At 44.1% G+C, this 25,447-nt stretch overlaps 1 protein-coding gene across 3 annotated transcripts in view; it reads right to left on the reverse strand.

The window, feature by feature from the left end:
• The window catches only part of LOC108002492 (optomotor-blind protein), a 92,404-nt gene that overhangs the window by 57,637 nt on the left and 9,320 nt on the right, over positions 1–25,447 (reverse strand). For all 3 annotated transcript variants that reach the window (XM_062077517.1, XM_062077515.1, XM_062077516.1), the window contains exon 2: positions 18,273–18,597. In XM_062077517.1, coding sequence (XP_061933501.1) covers positions 18,273–18,597 — 325 coding nt within the window. The remainder of the gene's footprint in view (positions 1–18,272; positions 18,598–25,447) is intronic.

The raw sequence follows: 25,447 nt of genomic DNA on the forward strand, positions 1-25,447 counted from the left end.
ACGTTCCAATTTACACTGTTCCCTCGACTCGTCCCCCCCTCGTTCTTTCTTCGCGGCGTGCGTGCCTCTTCCTTCCACAGCCGCGAAAAGATGGCAAAAAAAGAGTAGGTTCGAGAGCGCACGTTCGTACGAGAAACGCTTCGTACGCCATTATGGAAGCTGCGACTGCCTTAAGAGAAATCGCCGCGGCTCGCCCCCTTCGAATTATTGTACTTTTGTATGCTAACGGCGCGAGTATCCTTAAACGTCGTCGTTATAACGGCCGGGCCAATTACGGTAATTAGCCGCCATAAACGAATAGCGTCTGCTGAGAAACCTCTCCCCTCCTTTTCCTCCCGGCACGAACAATACGAGACAGCCTCGCCTCGCCTCTCCCCCCTTCCTCTCGCCTCGCCTCGCCCCCGATAAATATAAGTCAGGATGTCGCGGTGTGGACATCCGCCTCACGGATTTCCATTGTTTCGGGCCCTAGAACGTCTGATAATCAATTAGGGATCGTAACGCGCGAGCAACGAATTCGATTCGATCGGGGAGAATCGTGTTTCTCTTGGGGATAATCGGATTGTACACGTTTTGGAATGCATTTTTGATCGAATTATTTCTTTCTTATTTCTATTTCTTCTTTACCGCTCCTTATCTTTATTCATTTAAGCTTATTTATGAATTGCCTTATCTTGCCATAAATAAACGGTATATGCAAATGACTAGTAGAGAGAAGTGTATTTAGAGGTGAAGGATAAAAATTGGATACGATACATTATTACTATACGCTGTCGAAAAGTTGTGACGAGACGTACGTCGAATGTTGAAAAGACAAATAACAACCTGTCTTTAAAAGATGCGGAAAAGAAAAAAGAAAGAAAGGAATAAAATACGAAACATTCAGATTTTGGACGGTTCACCGTCCAAGATTTACGGAGCGAGCATTTTTCACGACGGGCGAAAGAAGGGGTCGATGGAAAATCGGTCGATCGGGCGACTTTAAAGCCCGTTCGGGGATTTTTGGTAGCATCTGCCTACTGTCCCGAATTTCGTGACGAAGGGAGGATCGATCCTCATTCACGTGGAGCACGCACAAGGACTCTAAGCCGGATTATCCTTGCGACGCGAGGCAAAATATCCATCCCGCGGGTGGATGCTGACGACGAGCAAACCAAGGGCCAGATCCTCGTGAAAAACTTTGAGCACAACCGACCACGATCCTTCTTTTTACGGTTAAACGTTCCCCCTCTCTCTCTCTCTCTCTCTCTCTCGTTTGTTTTCCGAGCAATAATAATAAATCAACACGGGCATGCTTTGCATCTTCTGCTTGGACTTCGTACGAAATAGAGAAGGAAGAAAAATCGTATCAGCACATTCGTTAATTTTTTCCCCTGTTAGAATTGATCGTAATTGAAAATAAATAAATCCCTCGCGAAAAGTTTCTTTTGTTTTTCTAAAGAAAAGTTATCCTCGATTCCGACTAAATTCAAAAACAATTTGAATAAATAGATACCTTCATGAGAGAGAATATTCATCTTCCTTCTTTACCCAATGAAGATACAAGAAAAACTACTTATTCCCCTGCATATTATTTTCAATCCGTCCCATTCTCCGAAAAAACAAAAATAAATAATTCACTTTTGTCGAAAAGATAGTAAGCTGTGAAAATCCGCCTGCACCTCCTCCGTTCACAGCTTTTCACCCTCGAGGAAAACTCGTGAAACAACTATCCTTTAAAATCGTTGGAGAGGGAAGAAGGTTTCGTGGACGGTCGTTAACGAGCACCAAGAAATCGGGGGCCGTTTCGGCCGAGAAACGAGAAAGGGCGTAACCCCGTGACATTCCTTTCGAAGGCGTCCGCCGGTTTAATGGGCCCCCCTCCCCCTCCAGATTACGGGAAAAGAAATTCGGTTGATGCGCCGTTCCTCCTCGGACACGTGTTCGGCCTTATGATTTTATAAGAGGGAGGGAGAGAGAGAGGGAGAGAGGTTCCAGGAACGTTGGGATCGGGGAAGAGTCCGTTCTGCCCGTGTTTTTTTGCCGGAATTGTAGGTTTTCGGGAGAATTCGAAGTGTTAAGGGAGGGACGAGGAGGAGGAGGAGGAGATTTGGATGAGTTTTTTTGTCGGTTCGATCAAGAGAAGAGAGATCGAATCGTTGTTTTTCTCTTGTATGGGATAGGCGTTTCCAACTGTTGCGACTGTTGTTTGACTGTTGTTTCGGGAAAATGCAATCGTTCAAATGGTCAGGAAACTCGAAGGAGAGATTTCTCGTGTTGCGAACAGAATGGTGCGAAGGTATTCATTGTCGTAAGAGGATCGATGTCGCTATACATCGCGATGCAGTGTATCCATTTCAACTATACGATTTCACGTAAATACAATCTTATACAATCAATGATTATATAAGTAAAATATTCCATCTCTCGATTTCAATCCTCCTTCACTCTTCACGGATAACGCTTTGATACGAGCTCCAAAATTGTTGTTGAAAATTTCCAAAATTCCTGGATAAAATTCTTCTTAAACTTTGCTGGATTAAAGTTTCAGGACACCCGGTAGACGGTGCGTTTCCGCGGTGCATGGCGGCAGGTGGAAGCGAGCTCTCGCTTCCAGGAAACCTCGGGAGCCCGCGGTGATGTGCGAGAACGAGGAGAGGACCACGGGGGACGACTACGAGGGGGCACGACTATAAGCACGCGGTGGGCAAGCAAGCCGCGTCCCTAAATTCCTCTCCCCCTTCCCTTTGTCTCCACTCTCCTCGCCCCACTCGTCCTCGAGCCACCGGCCCCCACCCCTCTCCTCTTTATCCGATAGCCTCGGCCGCCGGAACTCCCCCTCCTCCTCCTCCTCCTCCAGTATTTGTTTCTCAGACGGCGCTAATTTTCGGCGTTACGGCTCTATCGGCCGAGGCCGATCTGCTCTCGTCTCCTCGGGCCAATTCCTCCTCCTCCTCCTCCTCCTCCTCCATTCCGTCTCGTTAACGAATCGAAGAAACTAGGCTAGGATAGGCCTAGGTAGGGCCCTGGCAGGGCCTGGGCCGAGGATTCTTCGATCAAAAGGAGTAGAGTTTGTTTAATTATATATAACCGCGCGTGTTGATTGGATTTGGAATCTTTGGATGATGAGAAGTAAGAGATAAAGTAGGGTAAAAAGTGTAAATTGATTATAATATATTCCGATTGGATGAGGAAAGTGTATAACGCGTTGGGGGGGAGCGGATTCCTGTTAGGATGGATGAATAATCGGTCGACAATATCGATCGAGGTATATTTAAATCGAGAGAAGCATAAGGCAAGCATAAGGCGTGCGAGGGTTTATCCTTTTCATCGGCCGTTGGATGAATAATGACGGTAAATGGGGAAGAAAAGAGGAGGCCACACACGCGTGCGTGTCATCGTGCAAATCCTACGATCGCCACTCGATAAAATGCGCCACGGATTTACGACGATCCCTGGATCGTTAGATCATCCGCCGCGATCCACGCCGTGCTCTCCAAGTTATGGACTTGCTCACCCTTGAAATCGCCTAGCGTAACGTAACGATTTTTACTCGTAACTCGTTTTTTCCCTTCCTTTTCGAATATTTGCGTTTAATGTGGGAGGGGGAAAAAAAAAAAGAATTAATAAATTCCCCCTCTTGTCTTTTTAACGCTAAAATGCATAAATGTTGAAAGTACTTGAAAAAATAAACAACGAAAGTTTTATCGCTTTAATGGATTTGATAGTTGTAGCGTTTAACGGCGATTAAATTAAATGAAGAAAAAGCGTCGATCAATTAAAGTACTACAATTTTCCGATCGAAATGAAATGTTTACAAAATATATATATATATATAAATAAACTCGCTTTATCACTCTATTAACGCAAAGATATTATCCAACCACTCTATAAAATTCGATATAAAAGCCACTAAATGTTAATACTAAAAAAAACTATCGAAATGACCATCGAGATTGCGTTGCAATTTTTCGATTATTTTTAACGAAATTAATATCTATCTTTATTAAGATACGCGTATACGCGTGAACGATTTTTAAAATACTCATCCCATATCGAAATGAAATCGAATCGTTCCTAACCTCATTCTTGGTCGAAAATTTAAATTCCTTTGGAAACTATATCCTCTATAACCTCGTTCTAAACTTGGCAAACTCATAAAAAGAGGGAAAAAACAGGACGAGGAAGCATATTTTAAAAGAATCCTCGCGAGAGGCGCGTGGATTAATTAAAAACCAAGCGAACGTCCCAACAAATTCGATTCGTCTCGCGTTTTATCCCCGACGAACGTGAACGGTCGAGCCCGGCTTCACGCGCACTCGTTCCCGCGCATATCCGCCTCGGCCGATAAATCGAACACCGAATCGTTATTTACGAGGCATCATTACCGACGCGACGTTCGCGCCGAAAGGCTGGCCGCAACCCGGTAGCATCCCTGTTAATTTATTTTATCGCTAAGCTTCGCCTACCGATGATTTGCCGGCCAATGGCCTCGCGCACTCTTCCACGCACGCGGATGCCCGTGACAATAAAATTGAAAGCCCCGCTGCGTTTTATGGCGAGATTAAAAAACAAGCGGCGAGGCTTTACTTGTAAATTGCAATCGCGGTGCGAGCAGAGTAGTGCGCTCCAACAGGATTCCGTGAGATAACGCCGTTCCAACGCGAGAAGCGAATCTTGGATCGATCTTTGTTTTAAAAGGATCGCGTGATAGGGATATACATACTCGATACGTTACGATGAGAAGGATTCGATGTAAAATTAAAAATTTTACTTCAATCTCCTCTCCAAGACGAGTCGAGCTACTTTTATAGAATCGTATCGCTCCCTATACCTATACCTACAACTCGAAAACCTATCCATCTATAAATTTCGAATCGATTCTCAAACGAGCATCCCAACGTACGTATACAGACACACACACATACATACTTACAATATTTCCCAAGCCTCTCTATCGTCGAGACAACAATTCACCCGAACGTCGCCCATCAACGGCGCACGGAATTCGAGGGTGGCGCGTCGTCGAGCGACGATGGGCTGAAAGCCGAGCCGAAGCTACCCGCGAAGCGTACCCGCGTAATTACCTCTCTCGCTCCGCTCCCGTAAGACGAAAACCTGTCCCCCGACGCGTGAAAGAGTCCCTTCCGGATCGCGCCCCGTGTCACCGTCGCCGGCTTAACGCAATAGAAACACCGCGAGGGCAAATAATGGGGACGAGAGAGCGCGCGGCTCGTCTCCACGCCGAGCGACCCCGTTGTGTGCGGAAAGCGCATTGTCGCGCGCGACGCGCTCGCCCTCTATGGGATCATCGACGAAAAGGCGAAATCACTCGTCCTGCCAATTTTCGTCCTACCTATCCGCGCGAAATGTAACGTATATATGACGAAGTCTGACGTGTATATATATATATGTATATATGTGTAATCCGATAACGACGAAGGGAAGGGTGAAAGCCCTGTTATACGATTTCAAACCTCGTGCAGAAAATTCCGAGGAGAATTAGAAAATAGCGACTCGCGAAAAAAGGGATCGAAGGGGAGAGAGAGAGGAGGGAGGAGGAGGATAGGGAGTCGAACAAATCGGTACAAACGATCGTCGTAAAGCAGTTAAAGGCGAGTCTTTATATATATATATATATACGCGTTTCTCTGGGCTCTCGTGGAGGCGGTCGAACCGAGATGACCAGCCCCGATAGGGAAACCGATAGTCGGGCTCCTCTCGAGGGCTCCCTTTATCCCTGGGGCCGCGGGACCCCCGCGGCGTCCAAGTTTTTTAACCAAGGGAGCGGAGTCCCTTGTCTCAAAGTTGCATCCTCCTCCCGCTCCCGCTATTTTCCTCCTCGCAATTTACGTTCTCGACGCGGGCGCAGGTACGAAGAGGGGAAGAGAGAGGGAGAGGGAGAGAGTAGAAGGCGGAGACGGACGATTTAATTTCGCTTTCCTCGTCGGGTCTGGAACGAATCGGCTTTGTTTCTTCGTTAGCCGCTTTGTGTGGAAAAAAAAGGAAAAGGGGGAAGAGAAAATTTGTGCAAGCCTGGGTTTCCAGGGCTCCAGTGGGTGGGTTGGATTGATCGTCCGGCTCGCTTGATTTGTGGCGTGTTTGCGGCCGTTTATATCAGTTGGATCGTGCTTCTTGGACGATTTGGCTCTCGAATTGGCGCGAGATGAGCCCTCGCCGTGGAGCAGGTGATTTGAATTAATTCCTTAGAGAGAGAAATTACGCTTGATTGCCGTATACTCTTCCATACTCCTCTCGTGTTACTCGAATGGAAGAAAGAAAAAGGAGAAAATGGAACAGCTTCTTCTCGCGAATCAATATTCCGCAAAGGAAGGTTACAATTCGGCGGTGAACGTGTCCGGACACTAATTCGACTCGCCGATGTCCGATCGAACGGGGTTCCATATCGTTTGGCATACGGGGAGGAGAAGTAGAGGCGAAATAAATTTCCCTCGGCACGCTAGCGTGTCTAAAAAATGATTCACGTCCCTGTCTTCGTGTGTACGCGTCACCTCCACCACAATGAGCCGTATCCACTTGAGCGGTTGAAAGGGGTCCCGAGGTCCACCTTTCACGCCCGAGGACAATAATTACCCGCGTCTCATTTATACCAGCCGGAGAGCGGCTCGAAAAAGAAATGAAAAAATATGTATGCGTGCATATATATATATACATATGCTTCTTTCTACAAAATAGAACTACAGCATCCGCTCTGGAATGATCGACCTCCCCCTCCTCCCTCACGATGATCGACGGAACGCGGCTAATTGCATATTATATATACGGGAATCTATTAAATTGGGTTTCAAGATCGATTTGATCGTGCGAGAAAGTTGGTCGAGTATTTATTTGGATGGTGAATCAACGATCCGATCAATTCGAACGATTCGAATGACATTAAACCCTGAGCACGGTTCAAAAGTATCGAGTCACAATTTGTCTTCGTCCGAGTACACAATTATTACACGTCGTTACGAGGCACGCTCTTCGTTAAAATCCCATTAAAGAATCGGTTCATCCGAAAACGGCTCGCAATCATCCTTGCCGCGGACGGGGATTCGAGGAAAGGAATCCCGGCGCCGCACGAAACGTCGGCGCGGAATGTGTCGGTTAATTTTTCGCGGATTTCTCGAGGTGGTCCTCCCTCCCCCTTCATCGGTGGTTTCGCCAACGCGTCCAAGGCCAGAACCGCTCGAAAATTGTTCCCGCGACCGGCATAATTTCCGACCGTTTATGACTCGCCAAGAACAAATAATAATTTAGTGGGCGTCTCCCCGGCTTCATCCCCTCCCCCTCCCGCCCCCCTCACCGCCAGATACCCTGCTGGCTCCCTGGACGGCCGGCACGCTGTATAAATAACGAGTGGCGCCAGCCCAACTTCTTCCACCGTGTTACATTATCTCTTACGGTTTACACACGCCAACCATTATGCTCTGCCTGGCCACGGTTCACGCACACACACACGCCTCACCAACACCTCTCTCTCTCTCTCTGTCTGTTCTACCTAGCCCTTTCCACATTCCCTCTTCCCTCCCGACCTTATACGATTTCTTATTAGTCCTCGAGCAAACTCGAGGTGTGAGAAACTTGTGAAGATCGTTGATCGGGGAGCATACCGGGTGGTCACTGGGAATCTCGACGTAACGAAAATTTCTCTTTCCCCTTCGAATCGTTTCTCTCTTTTCTTTTCTCATAGATAGATTCTCTATTATTTTGCAATCTTCGTCCTCTCCTCGATTTTGGGGATTGTTTGATAATTTTCCCGGAGGAGGGAATTTTTTAATTCTTGTCTCGGAAACGGGTTCGAGTTTTGAGAAGTTGGAGGACGAAACGGAGGTACAGTAGGAGAAATCGACCGTTTAACCTCTAATTCCACGGCCGAGCTCGAGATTCGAGATTAGCCGGAGGAACAAGCCAGGGAGAGGAGGGTTTATCGATCCTCGTTCCTCGGCCGCCGGTTGTTCGTCGAAGGTGCGAAAAATGCGGAGGCCTCTCTTGAATTATAATGACGCGATCGATATGTATACCGGGTGACTCGAAGCGAGCCTGCAAGCGCGGTATAATAAATCCGACTGCTCGAATTTCCTCCTCCTCCTCCTATCATTAATTGGCTCAAATAAATAATTATATCAAATTGTATACACGGATCGAGAATGGAACAGTTTCACCAATAAAACGAACCTCACCCTGTGCATTCATACATTTGTAAATTCCATCGATGCAAATCGTTGAAAAGCTGTGGCCAAGTCGATCGCAAATTGAACATTAGGAAAGAAGGTGGATACTCGTCGCGAGGAAAAAGAGTCTGTCGAACGGATCCCACGCGGGAAGACGAGTCAATTAATTGCGCTAATCCCCCCTTGTCGATTTAAAATCCATTCGCTGCGCGTATTCCCGACCGATTAGTATCGTAATATCGTTGGCCGCAACGTTGAATCGTTGTTTGCCCAACCCGGCATTATTTCCAACGCTCCGTGTGTTATTAAGATCGGCGATAAAACCGGCGGACACGAAAGCGCCAACGATCGTTGTAACCTAGACAAGGTGGAGCGCGACACGCACACACGTAAGTGTGTATGGAAAGAAGACGAGCCAGCACGTTCCTCGAGCGATCGTGTAACCCGTGGCTACCGTGCAATTATGTCTTTGCCGAGAAATTTCCCGCGTCACGGCCGATGAAACGGGCTTTTCCTCTCATTTTCATCGCGTGTGAAATGCAAAAACCCTTTGATTTCTAATCTCTTGTCGTCGAGTTCTATCGCAGATTTCCTCCACGCGAATCGAAATTATTTCATTTCGGAAGAGACATCTCTTCTCTTGAATGGCTACATAATACGTTCTTGACAGAATATCGATCGAAATTACCCGATGATCCTATCCTGGGCAATCGTTGGAGATGAAAGATCGTTTACTTCTTCGATTGTTACACAGACGTTGCGTAGCGGATAGATGGTTTTTTGAGTTGAAGATAACACAGGTTCCTTTTCGCCGGTTAATACTCGCGAATATTTTATTACTTATTAGACTCGAAAGGATAAGGAAACTTTATACACTTTATCTCCTCTCTCTTCTTTTTTATTATTATTTGTCGTTTTCGCTCGATCCTGTGTACATCGATCAGTCAAAAAAATCAATTTAATTTCCCCGCTCGTCTCATTGTTCGCGAATTAACGAGCGGACGTAAATTAGCAGAAAGTTGTGGTGGCGCGAGCGAGTGATCCTGTACCCTTCCCATTAATACGGCCTGGTAAAAGTATGCTGGCCACATCCCGTGCAGGCTGCAGTGGCAGCTGGCGAATAGCGGGGTACCTATTAAAGTCCTCTAGATAAAGCGCGAGATTAATTGCCCGCATGCAATGGGTAATTGATCAGATCCAGTTCACCACTCGCCTCTGCGATGCACGTGGATCGAGGTAACGCGATACTTGCATGGAAATGTATATATATATGTGTATATTTTCCTCAACTTTTTTTTAATTTATTTATTTATCGCTTCTATCCGTTTTTATTCCCTTCGTTTATTCCCTCCGCGATATATTACTTCGATTTAAAATTTATGCTAAACGAGATATACAATCCTCTCCTCCCTCGATGTTTCCTTCGAGTTTGTGATTTTTAATTTAATATTATCGTACCGCGTATATAAAATTGTTAAGTTGTTTCTAATCTCGTGTCGTCGTATCACGAAGGAGGAGATTTTAAAATTTTCACCGTGAATAATATTCCGGGCTGTGATTAATATAATTATAAACCAGCTCGTTTCCTTCTCTTTTTCTCTTTCCAACCCAGAGAACACACGTTTAACTTTCATTACTCTTCGTTAATTATTCGCTTCTCGTAACGATACTAATTACAATATAATTATACCTCGTTAGACGCACTTATCACACCTCTGCGCTCTATCCCCTCCCCCTCGAATTATAAAAGCAACTTATCACGCAACCAAGTAAAATATACGAATCCGAAAAGTGTCGTTAACTGGCACGATCAATAAACGAAAAAGCAAAAGAGAGAGAGAGAAGAAGAAGAAGGAGAAGAAAGGAGAAAGAAACGCGATTACTCGTTAACCTTCCATTCGAGAATCCCCCTCGTTTCTAAGAAGCATCTTTTCACCCAACATTCAACCCTTTGAAAAATCCAAATTTCTATTGAAAAGAGTCGACCGCGATGAAAGAAAGAGAGGGGGCGAGCCGACGACCATATCAATTAATCCACAGACGAAACCAGACGAATCCACGTTTCCACCACGTGAAAGGGGACAGGGTGTCGCCAAGACACGGATCTCGTCGCGGAAGAATAGAAAGCCGCGAGTTCAATTCACGCGTCTCCTCTCCCCCTCTCTACTCCACGTCCCTTTCCTCCTCCACGGTTTCCATCTATCCGCTTGCACTTCGCATGGAATTCACACGTCTCGCGTGTACTCGGAAAGAGAGAGAGAGAGAGAAAGGGGTGGATAGTGTACATCCGCAGGGGGTGTAGGTCGAAAGAGAAGAAGGCGGTCGTAACAGCTTTCTATTTGCATACCGCCTCTCCCTTTTCATTCGCGAGCTCCCTTTCGACACCGGCGAATATTTGCATTCAGAAATTGGCCGGGCGACCTCCTTCCTTCCTTCCTTCCTTCCTTCCTCGCGTACCCCCCTCTCCTCGTAATCGGAATTTTCCTTCGATTACTCTTCGAATTAAACGAAAGAAAATTTGAAATTTCGTCGAGCAACCTTTGATCATTTGGATTATTATTTTCCCTGTGTATTTCGCCAATTTCCGAGAATAAGATAAGATTGGAGGAAACGAAAGGACAGGAGAATCCGCGAGCGATACTCGTGTAACCGAGTATGCGCTACATATATCGGCGCAGATAGGCCGATAGGCATAACCAGCGCGATACAAAGCGAGGGAAAAAGCGGCGGAGAGGCGGCCACGTCCCTGGTAAACGGTCGTTATCTATTCACACCGCTCGGACACCAATATAAATGGTAAGTGGGATATGCACGAACAAAGTGTACACGTGTTCCCTTACGGCGCCTCAGACCCTCGGTAATTCCTTTTTCTCCTCCTCCTCCTCCTCCTCCCTTTCGCCACCAATTTTCCGCTCTCTCCTTCCTTTTTCCCGAGCGAAGGAAAAGGATATTCTTTTCCAAGAACTCCGTCTCGAGAGTATTTGCAAAGAGGAGAATTTCTTTCATCTCGATACAAATTTCGCGCCAATGCGAAACTCCCAATTCGAGGTAAATTTTTACTCGAAAAAAATCGTATATAGGATTTTCCAAACGAATTTCCAAACGAGATTGAAATGAATGGATTCGAGAGGCATTCGGTGATCGATCGATCGATCATAAAGCGTCCACTCGTGTTACGGATTAATTTACTTGAATCGAGCGTGCATCTAACTAATCATTCCCCCGTATTCGCGCGATTCTTGGCATTTCGGCTATATTTCATATGAATTGTTTAATTTTGCGATTGTGAATACGCTCTTTTCCGAATGAAAATTTACGTGGATCGAGGAGAAAAGGAAGATTCTCCGTCTAACTAACTAACTTTATTATTGGAATTATTAATCAGTCATTTTTTCCAGAACGGAGTGGAAATTTTCCGTTATCGCGTTCACCTTATCCCACGCGAATCCGTTTAATCCCGTCGAATTAACTCGACGAAATAATCGGAGCGAGAGGAAGCCCAACACCTTCCGTTTCCAATCGCGTTCCACTTGTTATTCCGGTAATCACGGTTAACGAGCGTCTGACAATCGGCACCGCCCACACCCGTCAACCGTTTTCTTCGATCGCGTCAACGAGGAGCGAATGGACGACGGCTCATCCTTCAACGCCTCGTGGAACCAGCTCGACTCCTTCCTCCAACAAGTCGTGTCGGCCTCGCGTGCGCTCGACTCCCTATCTCGCAATCGCGTGTACAGGCTTTTGTAGCCTTGGAACACGCTGCAAAGTGTCGTCTCGGATAAGGACATATTCGAATAAAACGAACGGGATCTTATAATCTCTATCATTTCTCGCTCCAAGATTATTGTAACGAATTTTTTCTTTCAAAATTTCGAACAATTCTCAAATGCCTCTGTTGTTGGAGAGTAGGCTCGTATCGAATTTCTATAAATTAAATACTGAAATTCCAAGATTAAGTATTGAATAATTTTGACGAAAATGTTATTGATTCTCGCGTATACGAAATTTGATAAAAATATCCGAGAATTTTCCATTCCTTCTTTCGAAACGACTCTACCTGTTATTCGAAATGGAGCGAGAATAAATTCGTAAAGAATTTCTCGAATGGAACGGGTCGGGATCACAATATCGGGGAAAAAATTTGCACAAGAAGCAGACTCGGAATTGCAATCGGGAGCGTTGCGTTGCGCAGAAAATTAATCGGCTGGCGGGGATATAACGTTTCAACGAACACCGAATAACCTAATATCCAGTGGCTAATGTTGCAATCGAGTTTCCATCGGAAAATCGTATAATCTTGCCGGCTAATGTAACGCGCGCGGATATCATAACCATTCCGGAATAAAAGAGAAACCGGCTTCAAATTAATTTCGATCCAATGTATCCAATAATATTTTAGTTAAAATACCTGCATTCGGCGCCAATTAACCGAGCCCCCTACAAGGAGATTTCGCTCCCATTTTAATCCCATTTTATTCGCGTTATTTACGTTAAGAATCGTCGTGGATGAAAACCGAGCAATTGCAATTTCCTCGCTTTTTCTCTTTTTCTTTTCCCTCTCGAAAACTAGTCGAAATAAAAATACCACGAACGAGATTTCCAACGAAAAAACGGAGGAATCTTTAATCCTATTTCGAAAATAATCCAAGTTTCCCGATCTAATCCACAAAGCAAGAAGCACGTTTAAATATATCGAAGAAATCGAAGAGTTAGAAAATAAAATCCGCGGACGAGGAAGAGGGAAAAACTTAATCACGGGGTTGCATCGAGGCACACGCGCGTACGTACCCTTCGCGCGCTTCACTGTAGCCTCTATTCCACGCTTGGCGGGGTAAGAGGCGTAGTGCGCGCGAATAAAGAAATACTCAGCGACTCGACAGACCTAATTACGAGCCACTAAACCGAAAGCTCGAGCAATCAATCTCGCGCGCGTCGAAAGCGCCCCCGCAACCCTTTTGTCTATCCACCCACCCTCCTCGACTCAGCCTACCCCAACCAACCGTCATCTCATTTCCAGCTCCGTGTTTCGAGCGGAAGGTGAGCGTTTCCTTCTTCCTTTCTCGACCAGACCAAAAAGATACGTGTTGGTCGAGGTGGAAACGGACGTTGAAGGAAATTTCGGGAAAAGGGGGATGAAAATTGCGGGGCGGAGCCGCGCGACAAGGGAAAGGGGGCGAGGAGCGCGCAAGCGTAGGAAAAAAAGACGAGAATTGGACTCGAAATTGAAATATAATCGCGATATATTTTATATACTGCGATTCTTTCGTGCTATTAATTTCTTCCACGGGATACAGGGAGCAGGAACAAGTATTGGAGGGTAGAACTATTATCTGGTAAAAATTGCTGGATCGATTTCGAGAATAAACCGGGAGAGGTTACGGAATAATTTTTCGAGGCGAACCGCTCGTGCGCAATTTCATCACATCGCGCATTCGTCGCGAGTACGTAATGAACGGCGCGTTAAAAACACGTAGGCATGAATCACGCGGCGTAACGTCAACAAACACCGTCTGTTTGCGATTTTCTCCCGAGAGAACCGCGTCCTTTCGAGTCAAAACCGTACATAAATTACGCGTTCCAAATTCCAAATTCTAAAAATTCCCTCTCGAACGAAACCACCTTCGCCTCTAACGAAATTCGTATTTTAACGTACGGGATACGGCTCACCTCGTCCAAAACTGCCATCGAGATCCGCGTCCCGGACGTGCACAGACACCACGTGGGAATTGGCCAGGCCGAAAGGGTGGCGCAAAAACGGCGGTGAAAAACACGAAGGAAACACGGCTGCACTCGTTGCACCCGGCTCACCCGCTAGGGGTGGCATTCAAACGAACCCACCCCCTCCCCTCCCCTCCCTCCCCCCCGCGCCCTCCTCCTTTCCCCCGTTCCGCGCGCTCGTGATGAATACGTCGATGCATACGCGCACACCGCGACACGCGCCACTCTCCGACACTTCCACCACAAAATCGCAGAGCGCATTTTCAGGCGCGCACAGGCCACCACGGCTAATTACCGACCCCAGCTTGGAACGCGGGATGAGCGCCGAGGAGAGAGCGTCCCCTTCGCGGCCGAGAGAGAAACTGAGAAGAGGCCGCACATGCGCCACCCGAGGCCAAGACGAGGACGAACGAACTCGTACGATCGAATGGTGGGGCTTGGGCGCGCGAGAGAGAGAGAGAGAGAGGAGGATCGGTGGTGGGGAGAGGATGAGACGATCGCGGCGGGCCACAGGTAGAGGGCGAGGGAGACGCGAGCGATACGTTGAGGTTTTTTGAGGCGAGGAAGAGGCGTAGGATTTTTCTTTCATTCAGTTGGAATTTTCAACGATCTAAGTTTGTAAATCTGGCTTATCGGTAACTGATTCCACCTATTCTTTTTATATCTCTTAACCGTTAATAACTGCGTTTGAATATTCCAACGCTTTTTCCCCTCCCTCGAAAGTAAATCGACCGGCGATCGTGGCGGCGATACGCACGCGAACGCGTGACGGAAATCGCTTTTGCTTCCTCGGCCTTTCCCTGGGCGAGAGAGCAGCGATAAAGGATCGTTCGAAGGAATCCGTGGCAACGATAATCGTTGCGTATGCTCAACTCGGTTTAAATTTTAACCTCGAGCGGAGCGAAGAGAAATGAAGAGATTCGCTATCCCTATCCCCTCCCCTCGTTCCGTTGGATAACGATCGTGCACGTTCGTGTCCCAAGACCCGTGTTTTTTGACGCAAAAAGTATGGTTTTAATGCAACGATACGCAGAGGTTTAGGTTAATAGAGAGTGATTACGCGGCATTGGTTAGAAAATATACCGCGCATCGAGCCCATTTATCTTTTCTCTTTAATCTATCGCCGACGTTAATTGATACCTGTTACACGTATTACGTTTCACAACGTTTATTCAAATAAACGACAGTTAATCTGCCATTATCATTTTCCGTTCGTTTTTAACGCCTCGCCTTGCAAGCCACTGTAAAAGAACTGCTATCGTGGAAAAGAACGAATTGACCCCTCTTCTCCTATTATTACCCTTATTCGAGTTATTATAATATCCTTGTTTCGAAGAAGAGCGAGATAACAAACTAACTGATCCAACTATCCGTGGAGGCGGAGGAGAGGATTCGTTCGGCGAAGATAACGGTGATGAGCGGCCGGTATCAACGATAAGTACAAGTTCAAACGTCAAAATGGACATGCATATTTCATCGCCGCGATAGCCGGGGCGGCGCGACCGATCGCGGAATAATCGCGATATCTCGTTTTCGTTGCGCAATACCATGAAAATTGCCGCGTCCCGGAGATACGATGCAACGATAACTCGCCTTTAACGCGACACCTGTCCTCGCTGTATCGGGACGACACTTTTTTAAACCTGTTGCGAGAAGAGAGAGTGAACTTTCAAGTAATTTTTTTTCTTTTTTCCTTGGACGAGAAAGAAAATTGACAAAGAAAATTCGCAAGAATCGAAGACTGGATAGAGCGTTATGATAAAATCGGCGGCAGGAAAAGATGTGCAAGGAAGAAAGACGAAGCAGTGAATAGAAAAAGGTGAGAAAATGTGCGACAAGGAAGGAAAAAATACCAAGCCTATACAACTCCTCGTTGGGACGACTCGAGTGATCCCAACGAGGAACCGTGGCCAGCTTTATTGCTCGTTTGTTCGCTCGCGTGCTCCCTTTGACGCTTTATTTCATTTAAAAATCACGGAAATTAAGTTTCATAAAAGAGTGGCTAAACGATCTCAACAGGCTTGGAGCGAGGCGAAGAGAGCGGCTCTTGTAACCGCGTCAAATCGTCGAAAAAAAGTCTCTTTCCCTATACTTTATACAAACGCTGCCGAGACGCTGTTGGCCTAATTGACTCGTTTAACCGGCCTCTCCCCCTTCCCTCCATCGACTGCTTACGAATTTCTACGCGCACTTCCGCTCGCGCGTGTGTACACGCGACCAAAACCGTAATTAAGCGTTTCTTTCAGGATTGGAGTGGGGATCCATCAACCGTTGATTTTCTCGGAACGGTGGCCGATCCGAAACCGTGGCCTGTGTACTTGCTCGTTCGCGTAATTACCGGCTGAATTTCATTATTATCATATGGAGGGGAATGCCACCTCGTGAACGCTCGAGAAATTTTACTACTTTACTCGAATATATATATATATATATAGGACCTTATTTCCTTATCGCGATATTTTAACGCAAGAAAAGAGAATTTAACGCTGCGGTTCCAAGTTTTTCGCAAGAAACGAGTAAACAAGATAAAGATCGAACGTTTCACCAGGATGCACAAAAAGAAGAAACAGGGGATCCATCGTGCAGGAGGAAGCGTATGAATTATTATTAACATTGGACGGATCCGCGTGGAATGTATCAATCTCCTATTCTTGGAACGATCTCGCGCAAGGTGAATAATAATCGGAGGATAAATTTTTAACGGAAAACTTGCTAGATCCTCGATCACAGAATCCTAGAGACTCGAATCATCCTCCCTTAGCGGGAGCATAATCGGATGCAGGCCGCTCTAAATCAATCTCCATAGCTGGATAACAAGCTTAAGGCCACGAAGCCGTGGACGACGATCACGAGGATAATTACACGCGCGGAAATTGCGGCTGGCCCAATCCTGCGTCCGGTGGTCTACGTCTCAATACGTACTCCTCCTCCTCCTCTCCATTCGTTTCGTTCCTGACCTGTACCAGTGGCCGACCGACAGCCACGTTCTCTCTCTCTCTCTCCTCTGACGAGGAGGAAGAAAGAGAGAGATAGACTCGTATAATGCCCGGGGTGATCCAGGCCCCGAAGACCCCTCTCTCTCTACCTCTCTCTCTCTCTCCCCTTCCTTAAGTATAGGGCTCGCTTAACGATGTTTGTTTTATACATTGGCAGCCTGTTCACCGAACCTGTAATCTTTCTAAACGAGATATTACCAGGGCCCGTCCGCGAGAAGCGAGGCCGGCTTCTCCCCTTCTTCGTGGCGGCGTATCTCGGGGATACGAGGGACACGAGGAATACTGCACGCTCGAAATTGGAACCACCGCAGCACCCGCAAAATTGCCGCCCATTCACGGGTTGCAGGCGCGTTGGTAAGTGACTCGTAAGGAGGAATCGGAGAGGGTTGTTCGTTTCTCCTCTTATTTGAGACTTGACGCTTCGGAATATATGTGTACTTCCTCGATGAAAATTCGTGGGATTGAATATTGGAGGAAATCGGGAACGATATTCAACGGAAAACGCGGCGTTTAAAATCGTCGGAAGGGATAAGGAGAGAGAGGAGAGGGAGGGGAGGACAGGGAAGGAATAACGAGTATAGATCGAAGGGTATAAGCACGAGGTATAAGCGTGTTCTCTTTCCCCGACTATTATAGTTCGGCCGCGTGTGTTTTCCAACTGAAACTACCCCTTTCGCGTTTCTTTCTCGTCGTAAACCCCGTTTTGCGTAAAAGTTTGCGCTTGAAAGGATTTCCAATCGTCGAAGGACTGGGGAAAGTGTGCGGCCCGGCCATAGAATCCCTGAATCTTTAAAAACGCGATGAAAGGTGTTTCAGAAATAGGGTGGTATAGGAAGAATAGAATCGATCCCTCGTTTCGATCTCCCTCCCCATCTCCGTTGGGAGATTCGCGCGCATTTCGAATTTCCCGCCGAAATTCCGCCCGAATTCGCGAACGAAAGCCAGGCCAGCAACGATTTCCTGCGGTTTCTCGCGGCTACTTCTCATGTTTCGCTCGGAAACCCGTCATTTTTCTCACGGCTCTTGCCTTACGGCGTTACCTTCCCCCCTCAGCTTCGTCATTTTTTCTTTCTCTTGAAACGAGTGTCATCATCGAAATCGAACCGACCTACCTTACGACTCGCATCTCGCCCCGTTCCTTTTTACATATTTCTCCCAACACCTCGAGAAATTTTATCGAATTTTCTCGATTAACGAACGATTCTCCCCTATTTGGATCCACGATTAACTCCAGTCCCAGCAAAAAGAAAAGGAAAAACAGAGATATAACTTGTATAACCTGGACTCATTATACAAATTATAATAAGGCGAAGATTTGACGGATCATTCGAGATAATTCACGCTTGTCACGCGAGATAACAAGCGAGAGGGGGTAATGTGTAATGCAAAAATTAACACTTACCGGCCGCTCTTTGTGATGACCATTTCCGTGCCGAGTTTGTGGAACTTCTCCCAGAGCTCCTTCCCCTCGAGGGTCACCTTGGGGTCGTCCACGACCCCGTCCTCCTCCGGGTGATGGGGGGGCACGAGAGGGTGGTGGGGGCCTGCGAGGGGGTGGTGCGGCGCCAGAGGGTGTGGCGAGGTGTGCAGCATCCCCGGGGGCAAGGGAGGCCTGAGCGGCCTCATCGCCGGTCCACCAGGACCGCCTTGATGATGATGGTGCAACGCTGCCGCCGCTGCCGCCAGGACGGCTGCTTCCTCGGGCGTGTGCGGACCCAAGCCTAAACCTGCAACGATAAAGGATTTCGTGTACAGAGAGGGATCTTGCGAATCTTGGTCAGATTGGAATTTACCGGAGGGATTGATTCTCCGCGTTTCGATTGATTATCGGGATAAAGGGGAACCGCGGCGGATTGAAACGCACACAATTGGAAATGCCGTGGTTATTATTTATTTTATCGCGGGGACCGTTAAATAACTGAGGAACGATAAACTTTATCTTTCTTGCCGGCCGCCGGTGTAAATCAATAACAATACACGGGGCGAGTGTCGGTTTTGATAATGCGCATTTACGATTCCCTCGGATGTTTAATTAAAATATTATTAACGTTTAATTCGAATCGAATTCGCGGAACCGCAGCAAAAATAACAGTAGCATCACTTTTCCCCCCTGTTTGAGAACGGCGTGTAATTCTTGATTGAAAAATATCCTCCTGTATTTGCGCACCGATGACCTTTTGTTACAAATTAAATACACCGCAACGAACGATGCGGCAATGGCCCGGTTTCAACGCAGAAATTTTAACAAACGCCGATAATTCGATAATAATTACGAAGGTGTAAAAGTTAAAGCGAAACGGACCAATTATTCTTCCTTTCGAACGTTCGAAATTTCGTTATGATATCTTTCCATTTTTCCACCAGCGAAAGGGGCCTCCGAGATCTCGTTTTCGATATTCGCGGCTCGAGTCTCGGATCGTCTCGAGAGGAGGAAGGGCAATTGTCTGGAATACAGAGATTGCTCTATTGACCCTCGAACGCGTCAGCTCTATTTTTAAGGTGCTGTGCACGCTCGAGTGTTGGCGATTTTCTTCTCCAAGTGAGAAGAGAGAGAGGGAGAGGGGGAGAAATCTATCCAGCCTCGGGCAACTTTCGAACTTTTCCCGACAGAGCAACCTTCGGGGCACGAGAGTTGAAGAAAAAAGAAGTAACAAGTAGTTTCAACGGGTGGGGGAGGGTTGCGAACTGTCAGTCGACCCACCCTCGCGAACTTTAAGCGGTTGTCTTTCGCTTTTTATCCCTTGATCTCGTTCAACCTCCATCTCTCCTTCGACTCCTGGACTCTTCGTGTCCGCCAATTGTGTTTCGATTGGAGAACGATTATGGAATCTTTTTCGTACAATCCCTAAGTTCTTGGTAAAGTCGTTAATAAAGAAAGGGGGACGTCTCCTTTCATTTTTTCGTACAATCGAAGCAGAAGATCGATCGATCCATCTTTAACGTATCGTTGATTTTGATAAATAAAGAGAAACGTTTGTATTGAACGAAATATTATTGAATAAATTTTAGAAGGACTCGTATAATAAATATCTTCTTTTTGATGAAGAAACATTGTTTCCAGCGAGATAAATCTTTCACATGGAATAAATAAATTTCGAACAATGTGCAGAAACAAGTAGCGTCAAGTAGCGTACGATTTATCGAATAATTCGAAATCATCGTGCACAGAGTTTGAATAGAGTTGGAATATTTACTAGCGTGCAAACATTGAATAAAATATCAAGCAAATATTATCAACACTTTTGGAATAACAATCGATAAACAAATAAGTTAAAAACCTGTTGCAACACTTAGCTTGTCAAATAAAATTTACCGTTTCCCTGAATGAATCAAATAATTAGTTAAATATTCTCCATTACTTGTAACGTGTAACATCTTATTATGCTAATGCTTTCACAAATAGAAACAATATTTATCGTAGCCGCGATCTTGTTGGGAAATTTTTGTAAATTTCGTCGGCATCCTTTCAAGTATATTGAGAATCAATAAGCGGGCGGACACTTAAGATAACCAAAGAAGACTCGACTTCGAAATTCTTATTAACGGTATCGTGTCGAATTCATGGATCCAAATTTATCGAATTTTTTTCCCTTTCTTTCCAACGATATTGCCGATATTTCATTTAACCGGATCGCCCGTTTAATTTGCAATTATTAATCGCTAGGCAATAAAAAAAAAAAAAACGAAAAAAGCAATTCGACTCTGACTTTATATAATCTACACGAGAAGAAAAAGAGCGAAAAAGAGAGAGAGCCTTCGACGAATTCGGAGCTCGACCACTGCCCGCTTTTTCATGCGAACAATTTCATTATTTACAGCGGCTTATCCTTCGATTTCCAACGTGTTTTCTTTAGTTCCGATCAATCGCGAACTACCTGTTGCATTGGAAAAAAAAAAAAAAAGAAAAAAGAAAAAAAAATAGAAAAAGAAAAATAAAACTCATCACTTTCGTTCGTAAAAATTTCGTTCGATCTCCGATCGGTTACAAAACTTTGGTAGAGAGAAAAAAAAAAAAGAACTTGTTAACTATCGTGCATCCTCCAATTTTTATATTGCACGAGATGCAACATTCACGCGAGATATTCTTCGTTTCGATTCTATTTTAAAAAAAAAGAATTTTCCTTGGGCGATGAAAATTTAAATTTTTGATATGTTTGAAGTGAAAGAAGAAAGAGAGAGAAAAGAAGCTTTGAACGATATATTTTTACAATATTCGCTTAAATTTAATCATAAGTTTTTCGAAGAATAAAATAAAAAAGAAAGATAAATTATTCTAATTAATCACAATATATCCTACAACGATTATTTATATTTAATAACAATTGTTTATGCATTTTTTTTCTAACCAAGAAATACACGGTTGAATAAGCTTGCTCGATTATCGTTCATAACGATGCAAATCACGATTATATTATTTATGAATAATGACACGGTTAATAGTTAACAACACGGACACGGCTCCCGGTATTTTCTTTTCGTTTCAATCAATTACCGACAGCAGACAGGAAAAAGAAAAAAAAAAAAAAAAGAAAAAATACAAAACCTGTTGCCACTGTTAATGACTTCATGATTGTTATCATGCAAAGTCCGTGCGAGCCGATCATTTAAATCGATACTATTTATCTGTTTTGTATATACCGTTCCTTCGTGTATCTCGTGTTTCAAGCGAACACCCTTCATTTTTCACGGATAATGGATCCTGATTTTTACGTTTCGTCTCCTCCTTTCACCACGTTCGATGAAATAAAGAATTGGAAATGATACATTTTTACATTTTAAAATTGGCATCTCTTTCCTAAAATTTTCCAACTTACGTACATAACGATTTGGTAATTTTATTTTTATGAAAGTAAAAATAATCGAAGAATAAAAATAAATCGTTCGAGGCTTCGTTTTTAAATTAAAATTGAAAATTTCTATTTTTCGTTCGACCATGTCATTGCTCTCTCTCTCTCCTTTTTTTTTTTCTTAGGAAATGTTTATATCGTTTCCCAGGTATTTAAACTCGCGCAAGTACCGATATAAAATAAATGATATAAAATAAATAATTAAAATTCCTCTCGAATCATTGCGCGAGCCTCGATTCGATTCTAATTCTTATGCTGCTCTTGGAATAGAATATAATATGGATAAAATATAGACACGTATAAAAAGTATCTTTAAATATATCTACGTATATATATGTATATATATATTTTTTTTTAATCGCGATTCGTTCTCCCTCAAAATTATTTTCGAAACCAGAATCTGTGAAATTGTTAAAATTCGCAATGGTATTGCACGAGAAATGTTGTGCAATTTGCTTGTTGATTTTCTTCAACAAGCTTTGTAACGATGCAATTTCAACAACGGTGTTGATATTCCTACCAGTTAGAAGCGGAAATGTGGTTATTAATAATTTGATAATATTATTTCACCATAAACGATCCACCGCGGTGCAATTAAATTGTATTGTTGTTCCATCATCGCAGCAGCTAACGTGTATATTTCGAGCGAATTTTTGGAAGAGAGCATGGCAATTTTGGAAAACCTGTGCAACCGTTTCGTGCGTTCGACGTAATTATTCGAGCATTACCGCTCCCGGAGATAATTATTACCGGTCGTGTTTTATATATTTTACGCACGTTAATGACGATGATTCATCGAGGTCGAGCCAGCCTCGATTTTCGAACCACTTGTTGGTTCGTCAATTTCCCGAATATGGAATATCCAACTGTTCCGGTTCAAAATTGTTCGAAATCGATTTAATTATATGTGAATATCGATGAAAGAATTTTCTTTCCTTTCAATTTAAATTCCTTCTTTTTATTTATACACTGAATAGATAGTAAAAAATAAAAATTATTTAAAAATATATATATATATATATTATAATACTTTTAAATGTATTATTTATCGAATAATAATCCGATTATTTTGATCAAATATTATCATTCCCGTAGTCTTAAACGTTTAAACTAATTATTCTATAAAATTTTCTTCCTCTTGCAATTATCGCGATTAAAATTCAAAAGATTGGATTTGCAAACGACCAATTATCGAGATATAAAATGGCGATTGAATATCGATCAGAAGGAAAGCAGAAACGATTTTCCGAATGTATCGCGTAGAACGTGAAAAAACGAACAACGAGTTTCGATAAACGATCGCTCCATTTTTTATCCGAGTAAATTTCACCTGGAAACGTGGACTACAATGCCGGCTGCCATTAATTGCGCCGCTTTCTATCGGTCGTCTGTTTTTATTTTTCCCCCCTCCCCACGGCACCGACATACTCGTGTCTCGAAATGTGAACGACTCGATTCAAATCGATTTCTTCGATCAGAAAAAAAAATGGCAAGAAAAATTGGACGAATATCACAAAACGATCTTTATATACCTCGATTTTTCTCTATTAAATCGACCTGTATTAAAAATACAATAATTGTTGTTCGGAAAAAATAACGAAATATATACATATATATATATATCAATTTTTAATATCTTTATACCGTTCACTTTTCGATCACGATACTAGTATTCACTTTTTCTATCGTAGAAAGATCGAACGAATAAATATCGGATTGTTTATAACGAAATCATGTTCACATTTCGATCGAAAGGATTTTATTCGAAATCGACGTGGAGCAACCATGTACGGTAAAGTTGGACGAAAGTAAGGAGAGAAGAAAAATTATGTATTTATGGAGAGCTAATTACCTAATCTTTCGAAACAACAGTTCGTGCATTACTAGCTTCTCACTATTTTCACTGATTCACTAATTAATCAAACGAAAACAAACCGTTAACACCGTTTTATTAAACTTTTGCAAGCACAACACTAACCTGTCTCGCCACTGCTTCGTATACTACGCGTCTAAACATAATTATTACGATATCTGCGCAGATGTCTCTGCGATCGAAATTGTGCGTCCACTGTGTGGCGCTTATATTCAAATCCAAATTTAATGAAACGATTACTCCGTCAAGTTGAAATAACGATCAACTCTTAAATTCTATTGCGTTGTAACTTATATATATTATATTATCAAATTCGTGCAATTTTTTTTATAAATTAATCAAATTTATACAATTTTGTCGATAATATCGATTATTATAATATCGAAATTGTACAAAAAAAATCCAATCCACACATTCCGAATCTAATCTCTCGATTCTCCGTTCCATTGAAAATTAAATTCATTCAATACGATCCTTGTTATTTGTACAAACGATTGATTCACTCCACGGAGAAAGAGAACGACTTTCGGGATAAAATATCTTCAAATCTGTTCGGATTATTCCGTCGAAAAAAGAAAGAAAGAAAGAAAAAAAAGTAAAGAAAAGAAAAATTGATCGAGAAAGAATGGAGGAGAGGACGAGGTATCGCGACACTCAGTCTGTTTTCCCCGTTTTCCTCATTCCGCTCGTTTTCTCCACGGGACCACGGGTTACGCGGCGCGATACGTGGCGGGAATTTCGAATGCGGGGAACGTCGGTCATGCCCTTGGTGAGATTAATCGCCGCTGGACTGCGGTCAAGTTGGCTTGCAGCCCGGATAGAGAAGAGGAAGAGGCCGAGAATTGACGGGACAGACGGCCAATAAGAATGACAGATCGTTTCTTCCCGATGACGTATCTCGGGGAAAAGCGCTACCGTCCAACTTTTCCACTTCGGGCTACTATAAATCGCTTTCTAAATCATGATATCGCGCATCCTTTCGCGAGCAAATATATACAAATAATGGACCGTTATTTCTTTCTCCCTTTTTTCCCCAGTTATAAAGACTCGCATCACGGTCACACGTGGATAAATCACGAGGTGGCTTGCCGCACGAAACACGCGCAGACGAAAGGAAATGCGGATGATGGACAATTATTCGAGCAGAGGCGAGTTACGTAAAAAGATTTCTCTAAAAGGGGGAAAGGAAGGGGAAGGAAGGGTTTTGACCGTGGGGATGGATCGTACGTTATAGATCGGATAGGAGCGGCGAATCGTCGGGCCAGGTTTGCATTTTCTAACACAGTAGCTTAAGTTTAGCGACAACAAACGATCAATAAAGTCTCCGCGCTTTAGGAGCACGGTTCGCGCCTATCGCCTACGAAACGAGCATCGCGCGGCTCTTCGCACGACGGATATTCTTCGCACGTCTCGAGATACTCGGGCCGAGGGCTGCGCCGGGGAATGCAAACTGGCTGCAATTTAAGAGGCGAGGGAAACTCCGAGGCGAAAGCGCACGAAAATTCGTCGTCCAAATTCGTCTGCCAAAATCGATCCGTCTCTGCGTCTATTTTATCTTTCGCTCAAACTTTTTCTCTCGGACGAGAAATATCTGCCGAAAAATAATTTGGAAGGGGATTATCTCCGTAAAACGTGGAAATGTCGTTAACGAAAATTGAAAATACCACGTCATCTCTTCAAAAATTTTCATCGCTTTGCAAACGAAAGATCGATCGATCTTATAGTTTTACGAGGGAAAATTTCTTAAGAATTTTTTTTTTTTTTTTCACGTAAAATATTTACCTCTTAATTAAAAAAAATTTTTAAAAATTTCATATTTTTCAATAACTAATTAACCTTTTATTAATATAGGAAAGA

The sequence above is a fragment of the Apis cerana genome, linkage group LG7 (assembly GCF_029169275.1).
Source record: "Apis cerana isolate GH-2021 linkage group LG7, AcerK_1.0, whole genome shotgun sequence".
In the NCBI taxonomy this organism is placed as follows: Eukaryota; Metazoa; Arthropoda; class Insecta; order Hymenoptera; family Apidae; genus Apis; species Apis cerana.